General features: G+C 49.6%; 1 protein-coding gene across 1 annotated transcript; it reads left to right on the forward strand.

The window, feature by feature from the left end:
- The first annotated feature begins 74 nt into the window (after positions 1-74).
- Positions 75-20599, forward strand: Traip (TRAF interacting protein). Its single transcript, XM_032910582.1, has 15 exons — positions 75-850; positions 5094-5151; positions 5624-5707; positions 8387-8426; positions 9004-9131; positions 10567-10661; positions 11134-11247; positions 11866-11953; positions 12402-12491; positions 12880-12968; positions 17812-17967; positions 19115-19160; positions 19552-19701; positions 19795-19845; positions 20061-20599. Exons 1-15 carry the CDS (start codon positions 753-755, stop codon positions 20181-20183), a joined length of 1410 nt encoding a protein of 469 aa, XP_032766473.1. The 5' UTR covers positions 75-752; the 3' UTR covers positions 20184-20599.
- The last annotated feature ends 1192 nt before the right edge of the window (positions 20600-21791 follow it).

Raw genomic sequence — 21791 nt, forward strand, 5'->3', positions numbered from 1 at the left:
TTGAAGCATCTGTACCTCCAAAATCACCATCTCACAGTCCCAGGCATGAGGAATCCTGGGAGGTTAGGGCTAAATTACTGGCCCTAGTGTCTACCTAATCTCAAAGGTTATTAGGTCATATTTGAATGAAGCCAGGGCTAGTGTAGTGGTTTGAAGGGTTAGGACTTAACCTATCCATCTTTACAAGGTCATCATAATAGAAGGCTGAGAAAGTGGGGGGGCTTCTTTCTGTCGGGAACTGCGGGTTTCCAGCGTATGGCCTATTACTTTCCATAGCCATGGTACCATCATCCCTTTTTCTTGGCATGCCAGTCTATTTGACTGTCCCAAAGTGCAGCAAGAAAGGGTCTGGTTCGCTTCTCACCGGCTCCAGCTTGAGACAATGCCCCGCTTGGCAGGGATAGGGGTCAGACTGTAGCTTCACTGTTTTCTGCCACAGTCTATCACAGGTTTTTGGTTTTTTTGTTTTGTTTTTGTTTTTTTCCGGTAGATGCACTTAGACTCCAAAGACCTACGTCCCAGGATTCCACACGGCTGGCGGGCTGTTTATTGCAGCCGTCCCAGCGTCCCGCCCCGAAGTTTGTCCAATCAGGGGGGAGCACTCAGACGTGGGTTTGTTATGACTTCCGGTTCACTGCCGGAAGTCGTGCGGTGGAGCGAAATTTGAAGGAGTGGGAACCGCGGCCGGTTCGGCCACCCAACTGTGTCTGTTGCTGGCTGCTGGCTCTCTGTGCTGCTTGAGCCGAGCCATCATGCCTATCCGCGCGCTGTGCACTATCTGCTCCGATTTCTTCGATCACTCCCGTGACGTGGCTGCCATCCACTGTGGCCACACTTTTCATCTGCAATGGTGAGTGACGGCGAGGTGTAGGGCCCCGGTGCGTGTCCTAGAACCATTTAGACGCTAACGCCATTGGTTGTCCATAGAGACAATCCATCCTCGGATCTAAGACAAGTGACGACGACATTAGAGGAGCCTCACGGAAGCTTTCCAACGTGGGCAGAAATGGGCCAGGTGGAAGTGATACGGGTAGCCCAGGGAGGGATACGGTGAAAAGAGTTAGGTGCTAAGAAATGTGCCTTTAAAATTATTAGTCTGAGCGAAGATGAACTTTTACTGCACTAACGAAGCATTTTATTTGAGATTCAAAAAATTGACCAACAACTTGGTAGGTTTTTGGCAACCTTTGAGAGTCTGTGTCGTTTGCTGGATGAATTGGGTTGTTTTCATCCAGAAACATCTCGTTGATCAGACACTCCAGGAAACCTGACTTAACTTGGAATGGCAAGGAAATGTCTTCCTGTCAAGGGGTCCTGACACTTAACTGTTTCGTGAATGACAAAAGACAGTCCCTTTGCAACTGGGCAGGCTGGTTCAAAGCTCCCAACAAAAGAGAAAATAAGGTAGAAAAGAAGTCCTTTGGGGAGACTGGGAGGTTTGGGAGGGGCAAAAGGGTCCAAGAGGCAGGAAGAGGTGTGAACACTACGGGTGTCTCTTATTTGAAAAGCTTTGTTTAAAACCAGTGTTACAGATTGGGGATTTAGCTCAGTGGTAGAGCGTTTGCCTAGCAAGCACAAGGCCCTGGGTTCTGTCCCCAGCTCCGGAAAAAAAGAAAAGAAAAGAAAAACAAACAAACAAACAAACAAAAAACCCAGTGTTGCAGTCTGCAGTGTTGCATATCCCAGTACAGGCTGGAGAGGAGGGAAAGTGTGGAGACAGAATGATCGGGAGTTTTAAGGTCAGTCTCAGCTACAAAAGTAAGGTAGAAGTCAGCCTGGACTCTCCGAGACTTTGTGTCAAACAAACAAACAAACAAACAAACAAACAGAACCACATATTTTAAGTTATGTGTTCTATGTGTGTGTTTGTGTGGCTATGTGCATGGGAGTGCACGTAACCACAGAGGCCAAAGTCGTCTGATCTCCATGGAACTGGAACTACAGACAGTTGTGAGTCACCCGATGTGGCTGCTGGGAACTGAACTCAGGACAGCTGGAAAAGCAGTACCAACGCCTACCTTCAACCAGTGAGCTATCCTCTCTCCAGCCTTTTAAACACAAACAAACAAGCCTCGCTGTGCATGGCTCAGGAGAACTGGTTCTATTTCTTCAGCCTCCTAGAGCTCAGACTGCAGGTGTTCGCTCCATGTGTCCCCATCCCTCAGATCCACGCCCCAGGCATGGAAGGCAAGGGCTCTGTGGCCGGTTTATCCCCCCAGGCCTTGTATCTATTTTTGTTTGTTTGTTTTGTTTTTGAAATAGGGTCTTGCTGTGTAGTGTTGGCTTGTCTGAGATTCAAGGCAGTCCTCCTGCCTCAGCCTCCTGAGTCCTGGGATTGCAGGTGAGAACCACCACTCCCGGCTCCCACCTACCTATGTACTTTGTCTCGTGTATCCTAGGCTGGCCTTGAACTTGTTGCATAGCCAGGGATGACCCTGGGTTTCTGATCATCCTGTCTTGATCTCTCAAGTGCGGGAAGTACGTACCACCATGCTTGATTTATATAATGCTAAGGATTGAATAATGCTGGGGCTTTGTGCACGCTTGGCACTGTTCATTGAGCTACATTCCAAGGCCTTCCTACCCCCACGTATATTTGAATAAACATTTTTTTTTTTTTTTGAGACAGGGTCTTACTATGTAGCTGACCATGAACAAGGAGATCCATCTGAGCTTGGAAATTAAAACTGTATACCACCCCACCCAGCACTCTTTTAAACATCTTTTTTTTCTTTTAAGATTATTTTATGTATATGCGTACACTGTCGCTGTCTTCAGACACACCAGATGAGGGCATTGGATCCCCATTCCAGATGGTTGTGAGCCACCATGTGGTTGCTGGGATTTGAACTCAGGACCTCTGGAAGAGCAGTCAGTGCCCTTAACCGCTGAGCCATCTCTCCAGCTCTGTTTTAACCATCCTCAGATGCTGATTCAGTGGCATTAAGTACATTAGCAATGTTATGTAACCTTCTTTTCTTTTTTTTTTTTGGAGCTGGGGACCGAACCCAGGGCCTTGCGCTTGCTAGGCAAGCGCTCTACCACTGAGCTAAATCCCCAACCCCATTATGTAACCTTCAGTGTCGTTATCCGAACGTGCCATCAGCTGGACAGAAGCACACACCCCATTGAATACTAACTCTCTGTGTAACTCCTCCCAGCCCCTGAGACCCTCTGCTGCTCCTCGTGTCCCTGAGTTCCCCATTCCTGGGATCCCGTGTAGGTGGAGTCCTGTATTCTCTGCCCTTTCCAGAATTCCACGTAGCATACTAATTTTAACATTCACCCATCTCTTAGCGTGTATCAGAATTTCATTGCTGTTGTGGCCAATGTTTAATTGTATGTATGAAAATACCATATTTTGTTTATCCGCTCGTTTGTTGATAGACAGGTATTTCCAGATTTTGACGGCTGTGAATAATGCTTCTGTGAACCGCTGTACAGATACCTGTCTGAGTCCTTGTTTCCAGTTCTTAGAATGTATACCTGGGAGCGGAAAGACTGGGCCATATGGAGATTCTATATTTAGGTTTTTTTCGGAACTGGCATACTATTTTCCACAACAGCTGCCGACTTCTCTCTCTGCGTCTCTGTCTGTCTCCCTCTCTCTCTCTCTCTGTCTGTGTGTCTCTCTAGTTCTCTCTCACATCTCTGAGTTGCACAAGCTGGCTTTTAAACACCATTCTATTGTTTTTTAGTGCTACACATTGTAAACACGGACTGGTATGTACTAATCCCATGCTCTACCCCGAGCTAAATCACACACAGGCACGTGCACAGAGTTTTAGACAAGTTCTCATTATGTAACCCAGGTTGGCTTCGAACTCATAATCCTCTTGCCTCAGCCCCCTACTTGCTGAAATTTCAGGTGTGCACCATAATGTTCCAGTATATGCCCCCAACTTTCCTGCAACAAAAAGATTCCAGTTTTTTCACATGTACCCTAGCCTGGCCTTAACTTGACGAACACCTTGTCTTAGGCACGAGCCACTGTCTTCCTTACTATATTCTGTTGAAATACTGTAGAAGAAACTACAGAAAGTACACGTGGTAAAAGTGCATAGCTTGTAGGGTTGTCTCAAGCCCAGCACATCTGTGCAGCCAGAATGCAGATCTAGAAGCATGGTATAGGATCGGGAGGGTAGCTCACTGGTACAGCACTGGTCCCGCATGAATGGGGACCTGGGTTTGCTCTCCAGCCCCTCAGAAAAAAAGGATAATGTCTGCATTAAAAACCTTACCTCACGTGCCCTTCTGATTATCCCCACCAGCCGCCCACACACACACATAAAGGTACCACTTTGCATGTGTTTTTCTTTTATGCAGATGAGATCATACAGAATATGCTTTTGTGCGTGTGTCTAACTTCTTTTCATCATGTTTTAATGATTCATTGATAGTGTGCTCCTTAGTTAACTCCTGTGCCTGATTAGCTTTAGTTTAGTTGTACGTGGCCTTTGAATGTATTTGTAGTTTTTAATGTATTTATAGGAAATATTTGGACATGTGAGATGGTTTTCAAAGGGGAGTTTGTCTCTTATTCCTCGGGTGAAGAAGGCTGCCTCACTCTTACCCGCAGTCTCTCTCCAAAGTCTAGGCTGGTTTGGAGCTTGTGATCCTCTAGCCTAGCCCGAGGGTTACAGTTAGGAACCAGCACACCTATGGGCAACTGTTTCAGTTAATATTTGATGCCTGTCCATACCAATAAATTATGTAAATCTGGCCATGGTTTGCTTTTACCATTACTTAAGGGTGTAGCTCTAAGAGTGTAGCTTCAATCTAAAGTTGGGGATTACCAGAGACTGGATCTCTGAGAGAATGTGAGCTTGTCTGTTACCTACACTGTACAAGCCATTTGCAAAGAACTGCCCTGGGCCAAGACTTCAAACCCCAAACAACAGCACTGCTCAGGCCTTCAGGACTGTCCTGCCTGCAGTGATAGCTTCTCCTGGCCAGCAGGCAGGTAGGTGGGCAGGCAGGCAGGCAGGCAGGCGGGGCCGCCTGTGTCAAAGAGGAGCTAATAACAGTGGTCATGTGACCTGTATCCCCAGCCATGCCAGGATTACTAGTTTTCTATTCTGTTTTCACTGTAGCCTAATCCAGTGGTTTGAGACAGCACCAAGTCGGACCTGCCCCCAGTGTAGAATCCAGGTAAGGATGATGGAATGGGGACATCTCATCTGAAGACCTATACCCCTTCTTCCCAGAAAGCAGGGAATGGGGAAGACATCTCTGAAGGAGAAACGCTCTGACTTTTGACCTCTTGGTTTGAAGCCAGTTGATACTCCCAAACATCTGTGTGTGAGGAGGCCTGCTTACACCCCACGGGTGGCTGGGAGATGGACTTTCATACCTAGGCTTCACTTGTGTGTATGTGGCCTCCTCTAATATTAGCAGATGTCCCTGTGCATAGACATGACTTCATCCACCAGCAGACCAGCAGTCCTGACTCTGTGTACGTGTGGGAATGAAGAAGTCTTCTGACTCAAAAGGACGCACACTGGAAAGTGAGGTCTGCAAGCAGACCTGGAACACGTGGCAGGCAGTCCAACCCATGCTCAGGCCTTCCTCCTCACCTTTGACCACACTTCACCGTTCTTCTCTGTCTTGTTTTCCCATCCAGGTTGGCAAAAAGACTATCATCAACAAGCTCTTTTTTGACCTTGCCCAGGAAGAGGAGAGTGTCTTGGATGCAGAATTCTTAAAGGTACACAGAATTTATCTCCTCCTACTAAATTCTAAACCCTCTGGAAGTTTACCTTTCTACTTAGAAAAAGTGCCCAGAGTGAGTGGAGCTATCAAGGTGCAGGCAAGTGACCTTGAGACAGTCATCAGAGGCCTACAGTGTAAGAGGAGAGGGCCAATTGACTAGTCTATCTCCCCTTGGGCTTTTGGGGCTCCTTGGACCAAAGGATGTAATGTGCTTCTAAGACTGAGCCGTATGAAGAACTTATGGTTTTCCTGACCAACCCACTTTCTCGCTGGCCAGTTAGTGACAGGTCAGAGAATGGTCCTTCCATTCTCACTGGTCCAGGAAGATGTGTGAATCCACCATCCCCTAACCTGACTGGGACTCAGACTTGCCTGGAGCACATGGTGTAAATGCCTGGGCCTTTCAAAAGCCCAGCCGTAGAGGGCAATGCCCCTGTAATCAGGATTTCTAACCAGATGGAAAGCCAGACCTCAGAGAGGATAACCAGGTCACCTTCTATAGTCTCCCATTTCCCCCTCCAGTCCAAAATCTCCTTCCTTTTAGTTTGAGGAAGCTGGATTGGCAGAATGTCTTGATGAAATTGAGTTGGAGTTTGCAAGTGATTGCTGGGCTGTAAGGGTTAATTTGCTGAGAATCTGTCAAGATTACAACTCATTTGACCTGAATCCCCTGGATGTTGTGATGTCCTTGAAACCTCCGAGCTTCAAGATGGGTTGAGCTTTTGTGTTTAGAGCCAGCCTGCTCATCGTCATGGTAACTGCTCCCAGCTTTAAGAGGTGTCCTCCCTGTGATGGAGACAACAAAGGCAGCTTCCAGCCTTTTCTTTAGCTTTCAAAGCCAAGTCTGTTAGACAGGGAGGCCACATCTTGAATAGTTTGGAGCAAGGACTTGGAAAGTATCCTGCTGAGGTGTGGAAGGAGCCAGGAGATTATGGGGTGTCAGTGTCTGATCTCAGACAGACCCTGCATGTTCTTACCTATCTACTGGTTCCATTCCCGGTTGTTTAGTCCTTAGTCCCCAGCCCAGCTGCCAGGAGCTCCTGCCCCCCAGTCCTGGGCAGCGGCTTGGAGTGGGGGCCTTTCTCTTGGTCACATGTGAAATTCTGAGTGTTCTCTTAATGTTTAAAGGATGATCTAGAGGAAAGTCTGCCCAGAGTCTTCCACAATGGACGCTTGTCTGAACCTGGAAGTGTGCTGTAAAAACCTTTGTTCACCTAACTGAAGGCATCTCTCTTGCTCACAGGGACATTGAGCTCTCTAGACTCCCAAATGGGAACTGGATTTCTTTTACCCCAGCCTCTCAGAGCCATCCTGGAACTTGGAAAGAGGTAGACTGAGGCAGGATGGAGAGAACTAGTAGTGGTTCAGAGTGCTTGGCCACCCCTGTTCTGTTCCCAGGTGAGCACAGCTAGTGCTCTGAGAGTGTCAGGATGTGGTAGGACCAGGAGCCTCAGAAGCCTCTGCTGTTGGCCAAACTCCACTTCCTGTGGGATTCATTTCCTACAGCTTTCTTACCTTTTTAAAAGTCTCAAAGAGAGGCTGGAGAGATGGTTCATTGTTTCTGGGTGCTGGCTGCTCTAGCAGATGACGGTTTGATTCCTAGCACCTATGTGGCAGCTGACAACTGTCCATAATTCCCTTTTCAGGGAACCAGACACCTTCTTCTGGCCTCAGGGGGCAGTGTGAATACACACGCTTGATATGATGCAGGCAAAATACTGACACATATAAAAAATAAATAATATTAAAAGATTTGGGCTGGAGAGATGGCTCAGCGGTTAAGAGCACCCGACTGCTCTTCCAGAGGTCATGAGTTCAGTTCCCAGCAACCACATGGTGGCTCACAACCATCTGTAAGGAGATCTGATGCCCTCTTCTGGTGTATCTGAAGACAGCTATAGTATATATAATAAATAAATTAAAAAAAAAAAGATTTATGTATTTTATGCGTATGAGGTTATTTATGTATGCCTGCATGCCAGAAGAGGGCATTGGATCTCATTAAGATGGTTGTGAGCCACCATGTGGTTGCAGGGAATTGAACTCAGGGTCTCTGGAAGAGCAGCTCTTTTTTTTTTTTTTTTTTTTTTTTTTTTAAGATTTATTTATTCATTTATTATATATAAGTACACTGTAGCTGTCTTCAGATACACCGGAAGAGGGAATGGGATCTCTTTACAGATGGTTGTGAGCCACCATGTGGTTGCTGGGAATTGAACTCAGGACCTCTGGAAGAGCAGTCGGGTGCTCTTAACCGCTGAGCCATCTCTCCAGCCCTGGAAGAGCAGCTCTTAGTTGCTGAGCTGTCTCTTCTGTCTAGAAATAAATAAATCTTGAAAAAAGAAAAATGTCCCATACCAGGCATGGTGATACACGCCTTTAATCCTAACACTATGGAGGCAGAGGCAGGTGGATTTCTGAGAGTTCAAGGCCAACTCGATCCACATAGTGAGTTCCAGGACGGCCTGAGCCATCCAGTGACACCTTGGTTTTTTTGTTTTGTTTTTTTAAAAAGCTCTGTAGACAGTCTTTGTTGGCTTGGCTTTAAAGTATATTGGGTCCATTCCTGACCAATAGTCTTCACTGATCCTGGGCTCCCCACAGCCTCATGGGAGGCTCAGTGGAGGCTAGCTATACTGTGTTCCTGTGGCTTATCATGTGAATTGTCTTGCAGAATGAACTGGACAGTGTCAAGGCCCAGCTCTCCCAAAAAGGTAAGCTAGCAAGAGACAAGAGGTCCTGGGCAGTCTCTGACTTGGGTGTTAGAGGGAGGAAGCCTGAGAGGAAGGCCTCCAACCTCTGCCAACGCCAGGGGCTCATCTGCTTTGTGTGCCCCAGAGTCTCGCTAGCTCTTATAACTTACCCAAAAGAAGAGAGGTGACTGAAGCTGCCTGCCTAGGCCAGGCTGGCCCCCCTCTCTTCACTGCCTGGAACTTCGTACCCAGGAGCAGTTTTAGGAGGGCCCCACCTGGTGGGTTTGTGTCTTCTGGGCTGGCCCTGCTGAATTTGGCAGGCATTTGCTTGAGTTCTGGAAGGATGAATTAACTAGACCCAAAGGAGAGGGAGAAAAGTGACGCCTACCCAGAGGGTTCAAGCAGGAAGAAGGAGAGCCTGTCTCCTAAGCGAAAGCATTAGCTTAGACTTGGTGCATGGCAGAGAGAGACGCAGGCTGCCCAACTCTCGCCTGTGCCTTGCTCTTACCTGGCTCAAGGAGGAGCTGCTCGGTTTCAAGGGTCAAGGTTCTCATGCGTGAATGGGCATCTGCCTTGCTCCCCTCTGCTCCTGCTCCAGACAGGGAGAAACGGGACAGCCAGGCCATTATCGACACTCTACGGGACACATTGGAGGAACGCAATGCCACTGTGGAGTCCCTGCAGAACGCTTTAAACAAGGCAGAGATGCTGTGTTCCACCCTGAAAGTAAGTCCTCAGAGTCGGTGGGAGGGATGGCTACAGCCATGGCTGGTTTGGAGCACACAGTGGTCTACCTGCCCCTGCCTCCCAAGGCAGAGATTAAAAGCTTGCCCCACCATGCCCAGCCAAGGCTCACACTTCTGATGATGTCTTCGCTTTCTGCCTCAGCCAATACCTTTGTTTACACAGTAGTAAAGTGAAGGAGCGTCTCTTCTTCCCACGGCCCTTCTAGCCCATACCCATCTAGCCCATAAGGAAAGGGGCTTATGGATTTTGTATCAGGTTAACAAGGCCTTCCCAGCATTTCACAGAGGGCCTGCTCAATGGAGTCCTGAGTAGGCTGGGCCATGTTTCCAAAAGTGGCTCATACTCCACTGAGGAGGCCAGTCTGAAGAATCTTCCATTAGGACTCCAGTCCTTGGCGGGGCTGCTCTCTGGAGCCAGATCAAACAGCATCCGAGGGAGGAGCAAAGGCCTTTGAAGTCCGCTGTGCTGAGCTGACCGAGCAGATCAAAGCCTGTAGAGCAAGCAGGCCTAGACCCAGATGAATTTTGTATCAGCCTGGGTTCTCGAGCCTCTTGCTCTCCGAGGGCCACGAGGCGATTGATCTGAACTCTCGATTGATATTCTAGCCTTGTAGGCAGGAGCAGCCCTTGCTGGGTGCCATTTGAAAGGGATGGGAGCCATCCTTGTGAACAGACAAGGCCCTAGGATATTCATTTTCTGTTCTTGCTTAGAGGTCTGGCTGCATCACATGGCCTAGTCAGTGGGAGGGAACAAACTAGCACCAGGTTTGCAGAGCAATCTCTGATGTATGGTCAGACATGGAATGGTCCCACGCTGAGGACAGTTCCTGGCTTGGCTCTCCTGTTCTGGTGCTTTGTGTCTGTGTGACTAGATAAGAGTTTGTGCTCTTGACTTCTACTGCTGTATGCAAGCATGTGCCATGAGACCAAGCCCGTAGAGCCTTGGCACATCACAGTAAGCCTGAGCCAGTAAGCCTATAGCAAGGCACGTCTCCAGGAGTGAGGAACGGCTGTCCTGAAAGCCTCTTTAGCAGAGAAGCATAGGCCAAGGAAGGGCTGTGGTTCAAAGCCTGGGCTGGATCCCCAGCTCTTCACACACAGAGAGACACAGACACACGCACACAGAGCACACACAGACGAGATCAGCATGAGGGGCCCTCGGGTTTGATCTCCTGCAGTTTACCAGCATCTTCAAAAGATAGGCAAATATGGAGGGCCACTCCTAGAATCCCAGCACTTGGGAAGAGGACACGGGAAGATCAGGGGTTTATGGTTATCCTTGGCTACATAGTGAGTTCAATCTGGGGTATATGAAACCCTGTCCAAAACCAAACAAAACATACAGTACAGACAGCTCTCAGTGGCTGTGGTTCTGAGACTCGCTGAGAAGGTGTATGGGCGCACTTGTTCTTCAGAAACAGATGAAATTCCTGGAGCAGCAGCGGGATGAGACCAAACACGCTCAGGAGGAGGCCCGCCAACTCAAGAGCAAGATGAAAACCATGGAGCAGTGAGTCTAGCTGGCCTCTGTACCGTCCTTTCACACCTAGGGCCCTGGGAATAGGGGGTGCAATTCTCAGGGCTGCAGCTGGAAATGGGTTTTGTTCACCCTTCGACTCAGATTCCCAGGTACCTATGGCCACAGATTTCCTTTCTTAACCTCTATGGGCCCCTTCCCTTTCTGTGAGTACTCTTGCTACGCTCCTTGTCCTGTTGCCTATGGGAAGGTGGCTCGCTGTGCCTCTCCCTCCAGGAGCCTCTCTGTATGAAGTCCCTGACCTTGAAGTCCTCTGTCAGCACCTTTTTCCTCAGAAGCATCCCTGGAGCTGAGCTCATCTCTGCTGTGGAACCTTTCCTTAGGCACACCCACCTGCTAAAGCATCCTAGCAGCCCAGGCTGTTGCCATAGCAACGGCAGCAAAGGGAGGCAGACTAACCATCAGCCTCCAGATTTCAATGCCGTGGGCCGGGAATGTTTTTCAGAATTGAGCTCCTACTCCAGAGCCAGCGGTCTGAGGTGGAGGAGATGATCCGAGACATGGGTGTGGGGCAGTCAGCAGTGGAGCAACTGGCTGTGTACTGCATATCCCTCAAGAAGTACGTAAGCCCCGCCGTGCCTCTGCTGTCGCCTTCCGCAGTGCAGATACTGTGAAGGAGCAGGTTCTAGAACCATATTGTCATAAGGTGAACTCCAGCTCCTAGGCCACTTCCGAGGCCCCTCTGACCTCCACTTTCCTGCATGGAGAGAGAGATTTGCCCTAGAACTGCTGAGAGAACAGAGTATGGGTGGTTCAAAATGTTGTTTCTAGGAAGCTCATGCAGTTCTCAGCCGTGAGATCTGGAGTCTGTTTTCCGTCAGCACTGTCCTGACCCTGCCTGACTTCAGGAGCAAACTCACCTTGTCCTTTCTTGCGGTGGTGAGACGAAGCTGGAGAAAGGAACTGCTTGCCCTAAAGGCACAGCGAATCCAATGCCTCCATTTGGGGTGGTAGGGAGCCCCCTAGTGAGGCTTGAGTACTGAAGGCACAGTCCCTGCAGGTGACAGAGACCAGTTCTTGTTTCTCTACCTTATTACATATGCAGTGGGCGTCTAGAGGCAGGATGAAGAGCTAATTTGGCGAGGCCTTTGTTAGGTTGGTTCTGTGGCCCAGCATGGTACAGACTATACCATCAGGGTGTGCTGTTCTGTCCTCTCTTCCCATGGCCACTTTGCAGAGAGTATGAGAATCTGAAGGAAGCTCGGAAGGCCTCAGGGGAGCTGGCTGACAGGCTGAGGAAAGACTTGGCGTCTTCTAAGAGCAAGGTGACTGAGTGGGGGAAAGGGGAAAGAGGTAGCCTGGTCTCCTGAGCTCGGCTAGCATGACACCACTGGGCCAGAGAGAGTGGTCTACAGGCACTGCTTATGCCTTACTGTTATTGTCACTTGGGAAACCAGTTCGTGAAGGGATGAGGCTTGGAGAGTACAAGTCTCCAGTGTGGCAGCGTCAGAGACCTGCTTTGTACCCGGGCCAGCTGCTTTTGTCTTCTACAGGCTGCAATGTGTAGAGGGAAGCGCTCGCTCCCAGGCAACCCTAGATATATCTGCTTAGTTGAGGTCTGGGGTCTCCCCTGTGCCTCCAGTTTTTTTTGATTTTGTTTTTGTTTTTTTTTTGTTTTGTTTTTTGTTTTTTTAGACTCTATCCCAACCATACAGTGGGTAGCAGCAGGTAGGGGCAGGACATGTGGTACCACTGGCTTGTCCTTTCTTATAGCTGAAGACTGTCAATACTGAGCTGGACCAGGCCAAGTTAGAACTGAGGTCAGCCCAGAAGGACTTACAGAGCGCTGACAAGGAGATCACGGTGAGACACCCTGGCCTGTGAGAAATGAGGGGTTGTTCTGTGCCTCTGGATGGACTGTTTCTGCCTGGAAACCTGTTGGCAGTGGGTGATGTTTCTGGGCTCTCTGTATCCTCCTGGGTTGGGGAGGTGGGTCAGCATATGCACCCTCACCCTCTTCTGGCCTTCAGACACACCTACCTTCTCAGCAGAGGCCAAGGGCACCACGGATCTTCCTTTGTGATCTGCTCAGTTCTTACCTCCAAGGCTTCTAATCACCAGAGTGAGGACTCCACCAAGAGGAGTTCTCAGGCCTGGTGTTGGTGGTCAGTCCCCCCTGTTTCCTGTACCCTTCACACAGGCGGGTGTCCTCAGCGCCTCAGCCTTTCTCTCTGTCCTCTCTCTTCTCCAGAGCCTAAGAAAGAAGCTAACGATCCTGCAGGGGACCTTGAGCCTGCCTCCAGTGACCAGTGAGACTGTCAGCCGCCTGGTTTTTGAGAGGTTGGCTACCCTTCTGGGGTGATTCGGGGATCACAGGCTGAGAGAGCCTGCACTCCTGGCTTTGGTGGGATAGAAGGTATTTGTGGGCCTTCTGCCAGAGAGCCAGCCAGGCTCTAACTGGAATGTAGCTTTGAGAGAATTTGGGATCTGACAAGGAAAGGCAGAGAAAGCCTTTGAGTAGTCCGAGGACAGGGCAGGAGTGGCGGTTGTATTGGGGTGTCCTGGAGTTTCTCACCACGTGCATCTGCCTGCCCCCATCTCTGAAACATACTTGAAAGTGTTCACTCTAGAATAACCTCCTCGCAGCCTGGTGGTGTGGGTTCATATGTTCAATCCTAGCATTCAGGAGGCAGAGGCAGACAGATATCTATGAGTTCGAGACCAGCCTGGTCTACAGAGCCTAGTTCCAGGACAGCCAGAGTCCAAAATAAATAAATAATCCCTCGGGTTCAGGAGTGTGTGCTTTAAGGCTGCCAGCAGAGGGAGCCAAAAGACCCAGGGATTCGTGTCCTTGCCAGGAGCAGGCTTTAATCTTCCTGAGTGTTTTTCACAGAAATGGGCTGGCTAAGAATATTCTGGAGGCTGTCTTCTGCCTGCTGGAGGACCCTAGCGGGGGAGCCAAATTGAAAGCTCCTTTCAACAACCCAGAGTTTTACTGAAGTCACTTTTCAACATGTTTTGGCAAATCAATATGTCTCCTCTTTCTGCTGGTGAAATTTACCCATTCAGTGCCTTCCAACGCTCCCCTTTGTCCCTGGGTATTGTGCCCCCTGACTCTCCTCTGTATCTCAGCTCCTCAATACTGCATCGTGGGACATTCACGGGGTGGGCTTAGATGTAAGTGGTTTCTTAGGATCCTACAGTGCCATTGCCAACCATAGGAAAACACTTCTTCCTGCTGCCATGTTTGCTTCTGCCTTTCCTCACTGAGGAAAAGCACTGTTGTGCTGACCAGCTTCCTCAGCCAGATAGCACACTGTGTGTGTGTGTGTGTGTGTGTGTGTGTGTGTGTGTGTGTGTGTGTGTGTGTGTGTGTGTGTGTGTGGTTGTGCGGATCACAGTAAAGAGGTCAGAGTGTAACTTTGTGGAGTCATTTCTCTCCTTTTGCTTCTACATGGTTGAAGAGATCTAACAGAAGTTTCCAGGCTTGTGCAGAAGCGCCCTCACTCTCTGAGCCATCTCGCCAGCTCTTACTTTTTTTCCTTAGCATCTCTCTATAGAGCCAAAACTACCCGCCTGTTACAGTTTATGATGACCTGAGAACTGTGGGACTGTGGTGGACACATGGTCTGCCGTGCGGTCCAACACTGGGTTGATTTTGACAACTCGTAAGCTCTGTCCCTGGTTCTTCCTCCCACCACACCCAGCCACTGGCCATGCCTTCTCTGAAGTCCCATGTAGCATGAGGGTCTTGTCAAGAGCTTACATAGGTATAGTACATGCCCTTAGGAAAACGACAATCTCAAAAATTATATACTGTAGAGGAAACCTTGGAGCCCAGGCCACCTCAGGCTAGAGACAGAGATTCATTCTCTAGAATACCCACAGCTCCCTGATGGTGCTCCCTCTAGCTTCTATTCTGTGAACCTCAGGGTCCATTCACACAGTTGTCCTCAGTGCCTGGTTTTTATAGTGAGGAAAACACAAGGGACTCTGCATACCTGCCTTTTCTAATTTCCTTTACCACACAGGCTGTTCTGGGCCCGTGCTCCTGTATTAGGTATTGACTGTCAGCTGCAGCCTTGTTTTTGTAGGTTAGACGAGTCCGCCCAGCTCAGTAAGCACCATGTTATAAAATCTGGTCTGGAGCGCCCAGGAGGGAATGAGCCTACTGTGTGCTCAGTAAGCTTCATGCCAGGGCCACATCTGACCTTGGCACTGAGAGGACAGTTCTGGTCTCTCAAATCAGGAGGGCACTGCATTAGCCAAACCTACGAGTGCAGAGCCGGCTGGGCTGCCTATCCCGTTGTGTGCAGGATGACAGATTCCCTGCTGTCACCAGTCTTTCTAGGCATGAAAACTCGGGTAATAGGACTGTTGCTTTTAGCATTAGCCCTTTTAACTCAGCATAGTCTATTCTGAACTCCAGGCTCTTCCTCCTAGGACTCAAGGTCTCAGAAACAGGCTCCTGGCTCCAGGGCTTGGGAGTGTCTGGTTTTCTCTGATCCACAAGTGCCTCTGCCTTTCTCCCTTGAGAACTAACTTGTTGGCGTATGGTTTGGCTTAAACTTTCCTAATAGATATGGGATGTGTAGTCACATTCATGAAACCACTATTAAATCTGAAGGAAGAGAAATCCAGGTGAGTTCAAAGTCCCTGGGGCAGTGCTAAGGTGGTCTTGGAGGAGAGAGGCAGGTGGCAGGTGGGCCAGGACTCGGCCAGCCTTCATGTGTCAGCCCTGTGGGTGCAGATTCTTCCTAAGAAGAGTACATACTGTTGGGAATGTTTCTGGAAGATACCTCTAGGACCTGCTCCATGTCCCTCATTTCAACCTGTGCCTACCGCTTGATTCCTTGAGCTGTTTTCAGAGTTGCTTCATGCCTCCCAGCCTGCCCCTTGTGAGTTCTGTCTTCTGGGTGAGGCTCACATTGCCCTGGCCATGCTCAGTGTCTTGTGGAAGTGTCTGGGTGTTGCTGGCAGGGCCCGCGCCTCATTTGTTGTGGTGGGGCTGCTGTCGTTTTAGTGCTTTACATGTACGTCTGCACACCAGAAGAGGGCCTCAGATCAGCCGCCATGTGATCTCTGGGATCTGAACTCAGGACCTCTGGAAGAGCAGCCAGGGCTCTTAACCACTTAGCCATCTCTCTAGCCATCATTTTATTTAATTTCTCTTTTTGAGGCAGGGTCTCATACAGCACAGGCTGGTTTCAAAGTCCCTATGTAGCTGAGTATGATCTTGAACTCCCTATCTTTCTGGCTCTGTATCCTGAGTGCTAGGATTACATCACGCACTACCACGGCTGTTTGTGCAGAGGCAGGGTTGAATACAGAGCCTCAGGCATGCTAGGCTAGCACTGCACTACCTGAGCCACATCCCTAGCCAGGCTTCTGTGATGTTAGGGTAGCCTCGGGAGGTGGCCCTGCCTTGAGCCTTGCTAGACCTGGCCTCACGCTTCAGCTTGGACTTGTCGTTCAGAGGTCTGAGGAGAACCTGGAGGCAGCTCCAAAGGAGTCTTGCCCTTCCTTTCCCTCAGTTTTACAAAGTGCACCATAGCTCTTGCCCACTGAGGTCAGAGGAAAAGGAGCTATAGGGGAAGTGTTAGGAAGACATCTCTCACGGGCCCTAAGGGCTCCTAATTCTGGTGAGATCTGGGGAGACCTTCATTTCAGGGCAGGACTGATAGCAGCTGAGTTCATGCAGGATGTGCTGACAACTCTGTCACAGGTAACACATCTGCCTGGGGCTTTGGCTCTGGCTTAGGAAGGAAGGCTTTGAGTGCTTTGCCTCATTTCCTGAGGCCTCTGACACTTGAAGCTCTGTAAATTGGCCATAGGTGACTGTCTCAGAGGTGAGGGAACACTCAGAGTGCCTCAAGGCAAGCCTGTACTATAGTGAAGGAAACACCATGGAGTCCCAGGTGTATGGAGGAGAAGGTACCAAGTCATAGGATCGCTCGTACATGCATATATAGTTTTGTTTTCTGAGACAGGATCTCAGGCTGTCCTGGAACTCACTATATAAATCAAGCCAGCCTCAAATTCACAGAGAATCCTCGCTCGGCTGGGATTCGGAGGTGTGTGGGCCTGGCTTGAACATGCATGTGGTTTTTATATTCTCTTTTAGGCAGTCTTGATAGATAGCGTAGGCTGCCCTCAAGCCCTTGTAGCCCAATCTGGCTTTGAACTCATGCTCGTCTTTTCTGAGATCATAGGTGTGTGACATTACACCCATCTTCTGTATTGCTTTTTAAATTGACCATACGAGCATCTTTCTGTTACTAGAGTTACTCTTGAGAACCCTGTATAGTGTCTTCTATGTCATGTCTTCATCACCGTCAGCTCCTGAAGTACCAGCCACCAGCATGCTATGTGCTCTGATAAGCAGCAGCATCTTCCCATCCACGGCACTCTGTGGTAACATGGCTTGCGCTGAGCTCAGAGAAAGGAGTATGTGTAGTCAGAGGGAAATGCCCCGTTCATCCATTGGTTTAAAATCTTCCCCACTGTGTTTATTTTAAGCAAGTGTGCATGTATTACATGTTATGCTTGTACGAACGACTCAGAAGATGACTTGGAGTCAGTTCTTAGCCACCATCTGGGCGCTGGGATCTAACTCAGGTCATCAGCCTTTTCCCGGGCAGCCACCTCACCAGCCCATTTTTGAGTTTGGTTTTGATTTTATTTACTTCCTGCCTTTTCCAGATTTTCAATGGTCAACTGGCTATCCAAAAGCTGAAGCACTTAGCATATTCTTAAAGATTAGGCCTGCCTCTGGGGTGACCCTGAGGGCATTGAGAGTCCCTGGAGCTGAACTGTCTCTTTCCCCCTCTTCCTCTTCCTCCTCCTCTTCTATATCTTCCTTTCAACCCTGTGTGTGTGTATGTGTGTGTGTGTGTGTGTGTGTGTGTGTGTGTGTGTGTGTGTGTGTGTGTGTGTGTGTGTGTGTGTGAGACTTTAGGTGCATGTGTACCACAGCATGCATCAGAAGACAACTGGAAGGATTCATTTTTCTCCTACCACATGGGTTCCAAGGATTGAACTCCTGCTTCAGGCTTGGAAACTATTGTCTCAGTGCCCGAGTCAACTCCCAGGGCCAAGCTGAGTTGCCTGTGATAGCTGAGGTGCTGTGATCTCTCTAGGTCATCACTGTAGTCCCAAATAATGAGATTATCTCTACCTTCAGCCCAGCCCCCGTGGAGATGCTGAAGCCAAGGCTTCACCGACCACCCTTCAGTGATGAGATTGATCTCAACGCTACCTTTGATGTAAATACCCCTCCTGCCCAGACCTCCAGCTCCCAGCATTGCCACCCCAAGAAGCTCTGCGTGGAGAGGGCACGGTGAGTATTGGTCCCTGGAGGTACCTGTGACCTGGAAGGCGTAGCTAAGTCACCTGTGATCCCTGCCCTCATGGCTCTGAGGGGTTGGTGCAGCTGCTTAGGCTAGGATGACTCTGGCTCCAGGCCCCCAATCCCACCCCACCCCAGCTTGAGTGCTCACTCTGTGAGTCCTGCTCATCCTCAGCCTCAGGATGACATGTTGGGATGTGAGTCCCAGTAGGGAAAATCTGAACTGATGGTGAGACGGGTATCCCAATAGCCTGAATGCCTGCCCACCAGAGTCCTGGTGTGCGACTCTGAATTTTCCCATGTGCCTCTGAGGTTCCTGCTTAATGCAGGACCATCTCAAGCCAGGATCCCATGACCCTGCCACTCCGGAAACAGAGGCTGTCTCCATTTAGGCAGACAGGAGGACCTCCGTGGATCTGTGAGGTGGGACCTGCTCTAGACGTGCAGTGGAACAAGGAGGGGAGGCCATTGGCCTTGCACACAACTGTGCTCCTTCATGTGCATGGGTCTGTGCTACTCCACTAAGGGAGTTCTTTCTACATTTTTAAAATCTCGTTCATCTGTTTTTGTGGGGGTGTGGGGGAGGCATATGGCGATCAGAGGACTGTTTGTAAGAGTTGGTTCTCTCCTTGCACCATGTAGGAACGAAAGATCAAAGTCAGGTTGATAGACTTGGTGGCAAACAGTTTTATCTGCTGAGCCATCTCTGGTCCTCAGGAAAACTTAATGTGAGCCTTTGGATGTGGGAGAACGAAGCCGTTGTGTTGGGCCCTGGTAGTGAAAGGGAACACAGGGCAAAGCATGGCGTGACCCCCCATGCAGCACACAGCTGGCCCGGTCGCACTCCGAAGCTGAGTCACACAGCGGCAGCTCTTCCCTCTTCAGCTGTCAACTGAGGCTGTAAATGCTTGTCCTCCTGTGCATACGAAGTTGGCTGGGCTCCCTGGGACGTGGTGAGGAGCCCGAGAGCTTGGGGAGCATTGAAACGAGAGCCCAGACTGAGACTTGGTCCTGTCTACCCGACTCGGTACTAGTCTTTTCAGACTGTACCCAGGGTGTGTCCAGAGGCTCCTCTAAAGGACGTGTGCTGAGTCTGCCTGCCATCTTGCTTACCTGCCTTCTTGTCTTGTTCTCACAGCTCTCCCATGCAGGACATCCTCAAGATACCCAAAGTCTCCAAGTCGGTAAGGGCCAGGGTTCCTCAAAAACATGCAAGCGGTCCTGCCCTTGCCAGAACTGACAGGAAACCTAGCCCTCTAACCTGGGGGTGGTAGTTCCTATGTGTAATCTGGCGCTCAGGAAGCTAAGGCAGGAGGAGAACCCTGCATAGTGAGTTCCGGGGCATCCCGGACTTTAGTGAGACCATTTCAAAACAAAATAAAACAAAGAAAAAGAAAAACCATTTCTGAGAGTACAGACCAGGTTGAGGTTCCCTCCCCGGCCCAGGACAGACTTTTCAGAGCTATCCGTGGGCCCTGGCCCGTTGTCCTCTGCCTCCAGTCCTTTCTCCCTCACTGCCTGTATCCTGTGTGGCTGTGCTGCTTCTCAAGTCTGACTCTGGCATCACCCCAACAGGAGTCCCAGCTCTCACTGGGTGGCCAGCGATGTGTAGGAGAGCCAGATGAGGAGCTGGCTGGTGCCTTCCCTCTCTTCATCCGGAATGCTGTCCGGGGTCAGAAACAGCCCAACAGGACCACAGCAGAATCCCGTTGCAGCACAGATGTGGTGAGTGTGGCGTGTGGCCAGCCTTTAGGGTGGGGCAAGGTGGTCAGCTCCCTGTGCATTACTCTAACCCATTCTTCTCTTCCCTCTCCCTAGGTAAGAATAGGCTTCGATGGGCTTGGAGGACGAACAAAATTCATCCAACCTGTATCCTTTTTCTGTGGCCGTGGCATGAGCTGGCCTTAGGGACACACACTATACCCTGATCTGCAGCCCCAAGTTCCTTACTCCCGGTGCCTACAGCCTGAGGTAGGCTGAGCTGCACCTCCTCTAGTGTATGTGTACTTCCTGACCCAGGGTCTGAGCATCTTGTGCTGTATTCCTGTCCCCTCTCCAAGCTTCTTCCTTGATACTACTTCCAGATGGACACAACCATTATCCGACCAATGCCTGTTAAGCCCAAGGCCAAGAGTAAACAGAAAGTGAGAATAAAGACTGTGAACTCTGCTTCCCAGCCCAAGCTGGATACCTTCTTATGTCAGTGAAGTGACCAGAGTCATGTCTTCAATCAGTAGGCCAAGACCTGGCCAACCGGAAGATGGCTCCTCTTGGAACAGTCTAAGAAAGAGGCCCAGAAAACATACTTACTGTGTTCACTGCGCCCTGTACCACACTGGGAAGTGACGTGACCAGTTTACAGTTCCGATCAGCAGGGCCTGCTTCTAGTTGCAGGGTTTTGCTTATAGCTACAACTGGGTGTGGCTGGGCTCCTTCTGGTTTTATAGAACAGGGTCACATTGACTCTTAAGTGGACGGAAGTGCTGGAGGACTCCTAAGCAGGCCACCTCGAACTTCTGCCTGCCTCCAGTTTTATTGCTTGAAATGGGGGTGTTGGGGGGATGATAGGGAAAGGATAGGGAAGGTTTCCATGTAAAATAAAAAGGCATCTTTTCTTCTAGGCTCTGGCTGTATAAATTTGTACCAAAACCTTAGAACATTTCTGGGCTTAGACCTAGTAGATTTATCTCGGCACGGCTCTCTCAGGGCACAGGAAGATTAGCAAGAATGGCATTCCTGCGGTCTGAACAGAGTGAGTGGGTAAGCCCAGTGAGTTCCAGCAAGCACAACAGGTAACCACTGACTAATTGTTAGCCTCTAGGGCTTGGGTTCAGGACTTTCTCCTAGAGAATTTCCCTATTGGCCACTCACCTGGGCAAGACGGCCTAAGCTTCTCTTTCCCGTTAACCCATTTTCCTCCCACACCACCTGCTGCTTCCTGCTGAAGACCTCCAACCGCTTGTCAGGAAGTTGAAAAGAGCCTGAAACTATGAGGATGGAGGTGATAGCCTTGGCTCTGTGATGCTTAGCCTTGACTGGCAACTCGACAGGATCTAGATCACGTGGCAAGGGCCTCTCAGTGAGGTCTAGATTAGGTTGGCCTGTGGGCATGTCTGTGGAGGGTTATCTCGATCGTGTTAAGTAGAAACCAGCCTACTAGAAATAAGTTGGCATCGTCCCGTCCCTAGGTGGAGGATCCTGAGCTGTTTGAGGGCAAAGAGCTGAGCACAAGAACACGTGCACTCTGTCTGCTCCTAGTGTGACCCACTGCTCCACCCTCTGCCTAGACTTCCCTGCAGCGACGCTGTACCCTGAAACTTGACGCTAAAATAAAAACTCTTCCCTAAGTTGCTTTGGCAGAGTATTTTATCACAACAGGAAAGTAACTTAGACAGCTATGGGTGTTGGAACCCATTTGGGGACGACAGGAGCCAAGGAGGTTTAGTGAGGGGAATCTCCATCTGGTTGAAAACATAGAGGCTGGCTGCTAGCACACGGAGTGTGGCCTTAGGTAAAGTATCCTCAGTATTATCTGTACAGTGGGCAACAGCATCCAACACCAGTGGTGGGAATCTGTAGGTCAGGCTGTAGGTTAGGAACTCAAGATACGGAAATGAAACAAGGTAGAGACAGTGGATCTCTGACTCCATTTACTGTGTCTAAAACAGGTAAACCTGTAGAGACAAATATAATAGTGACTGGAGTTACTGCCTCCTGCTGAGAGTTTCTGTCATAAAGGGATTTAGAAATATGGTTGTCCCTTCCCTCTGAAAAAAGTATGACCCATAAAGGTATACAGGAAGATAATGTGTTTG

The sequence above is a fragment of the Rattus rattus genome, chromosome 8, assembly GCF_011064425.1.
Source record: "Rattus rattus isolate New Zealand chromosome 8, Rrattus_CSIRO_v1, whole genome shotgun sequence".
Taxonomy (NCBI): Eukaryota; Metazoa; Chordata; class Mammalia; order Rodentia; family Muridae; genus Rattus; species Rattus rattus.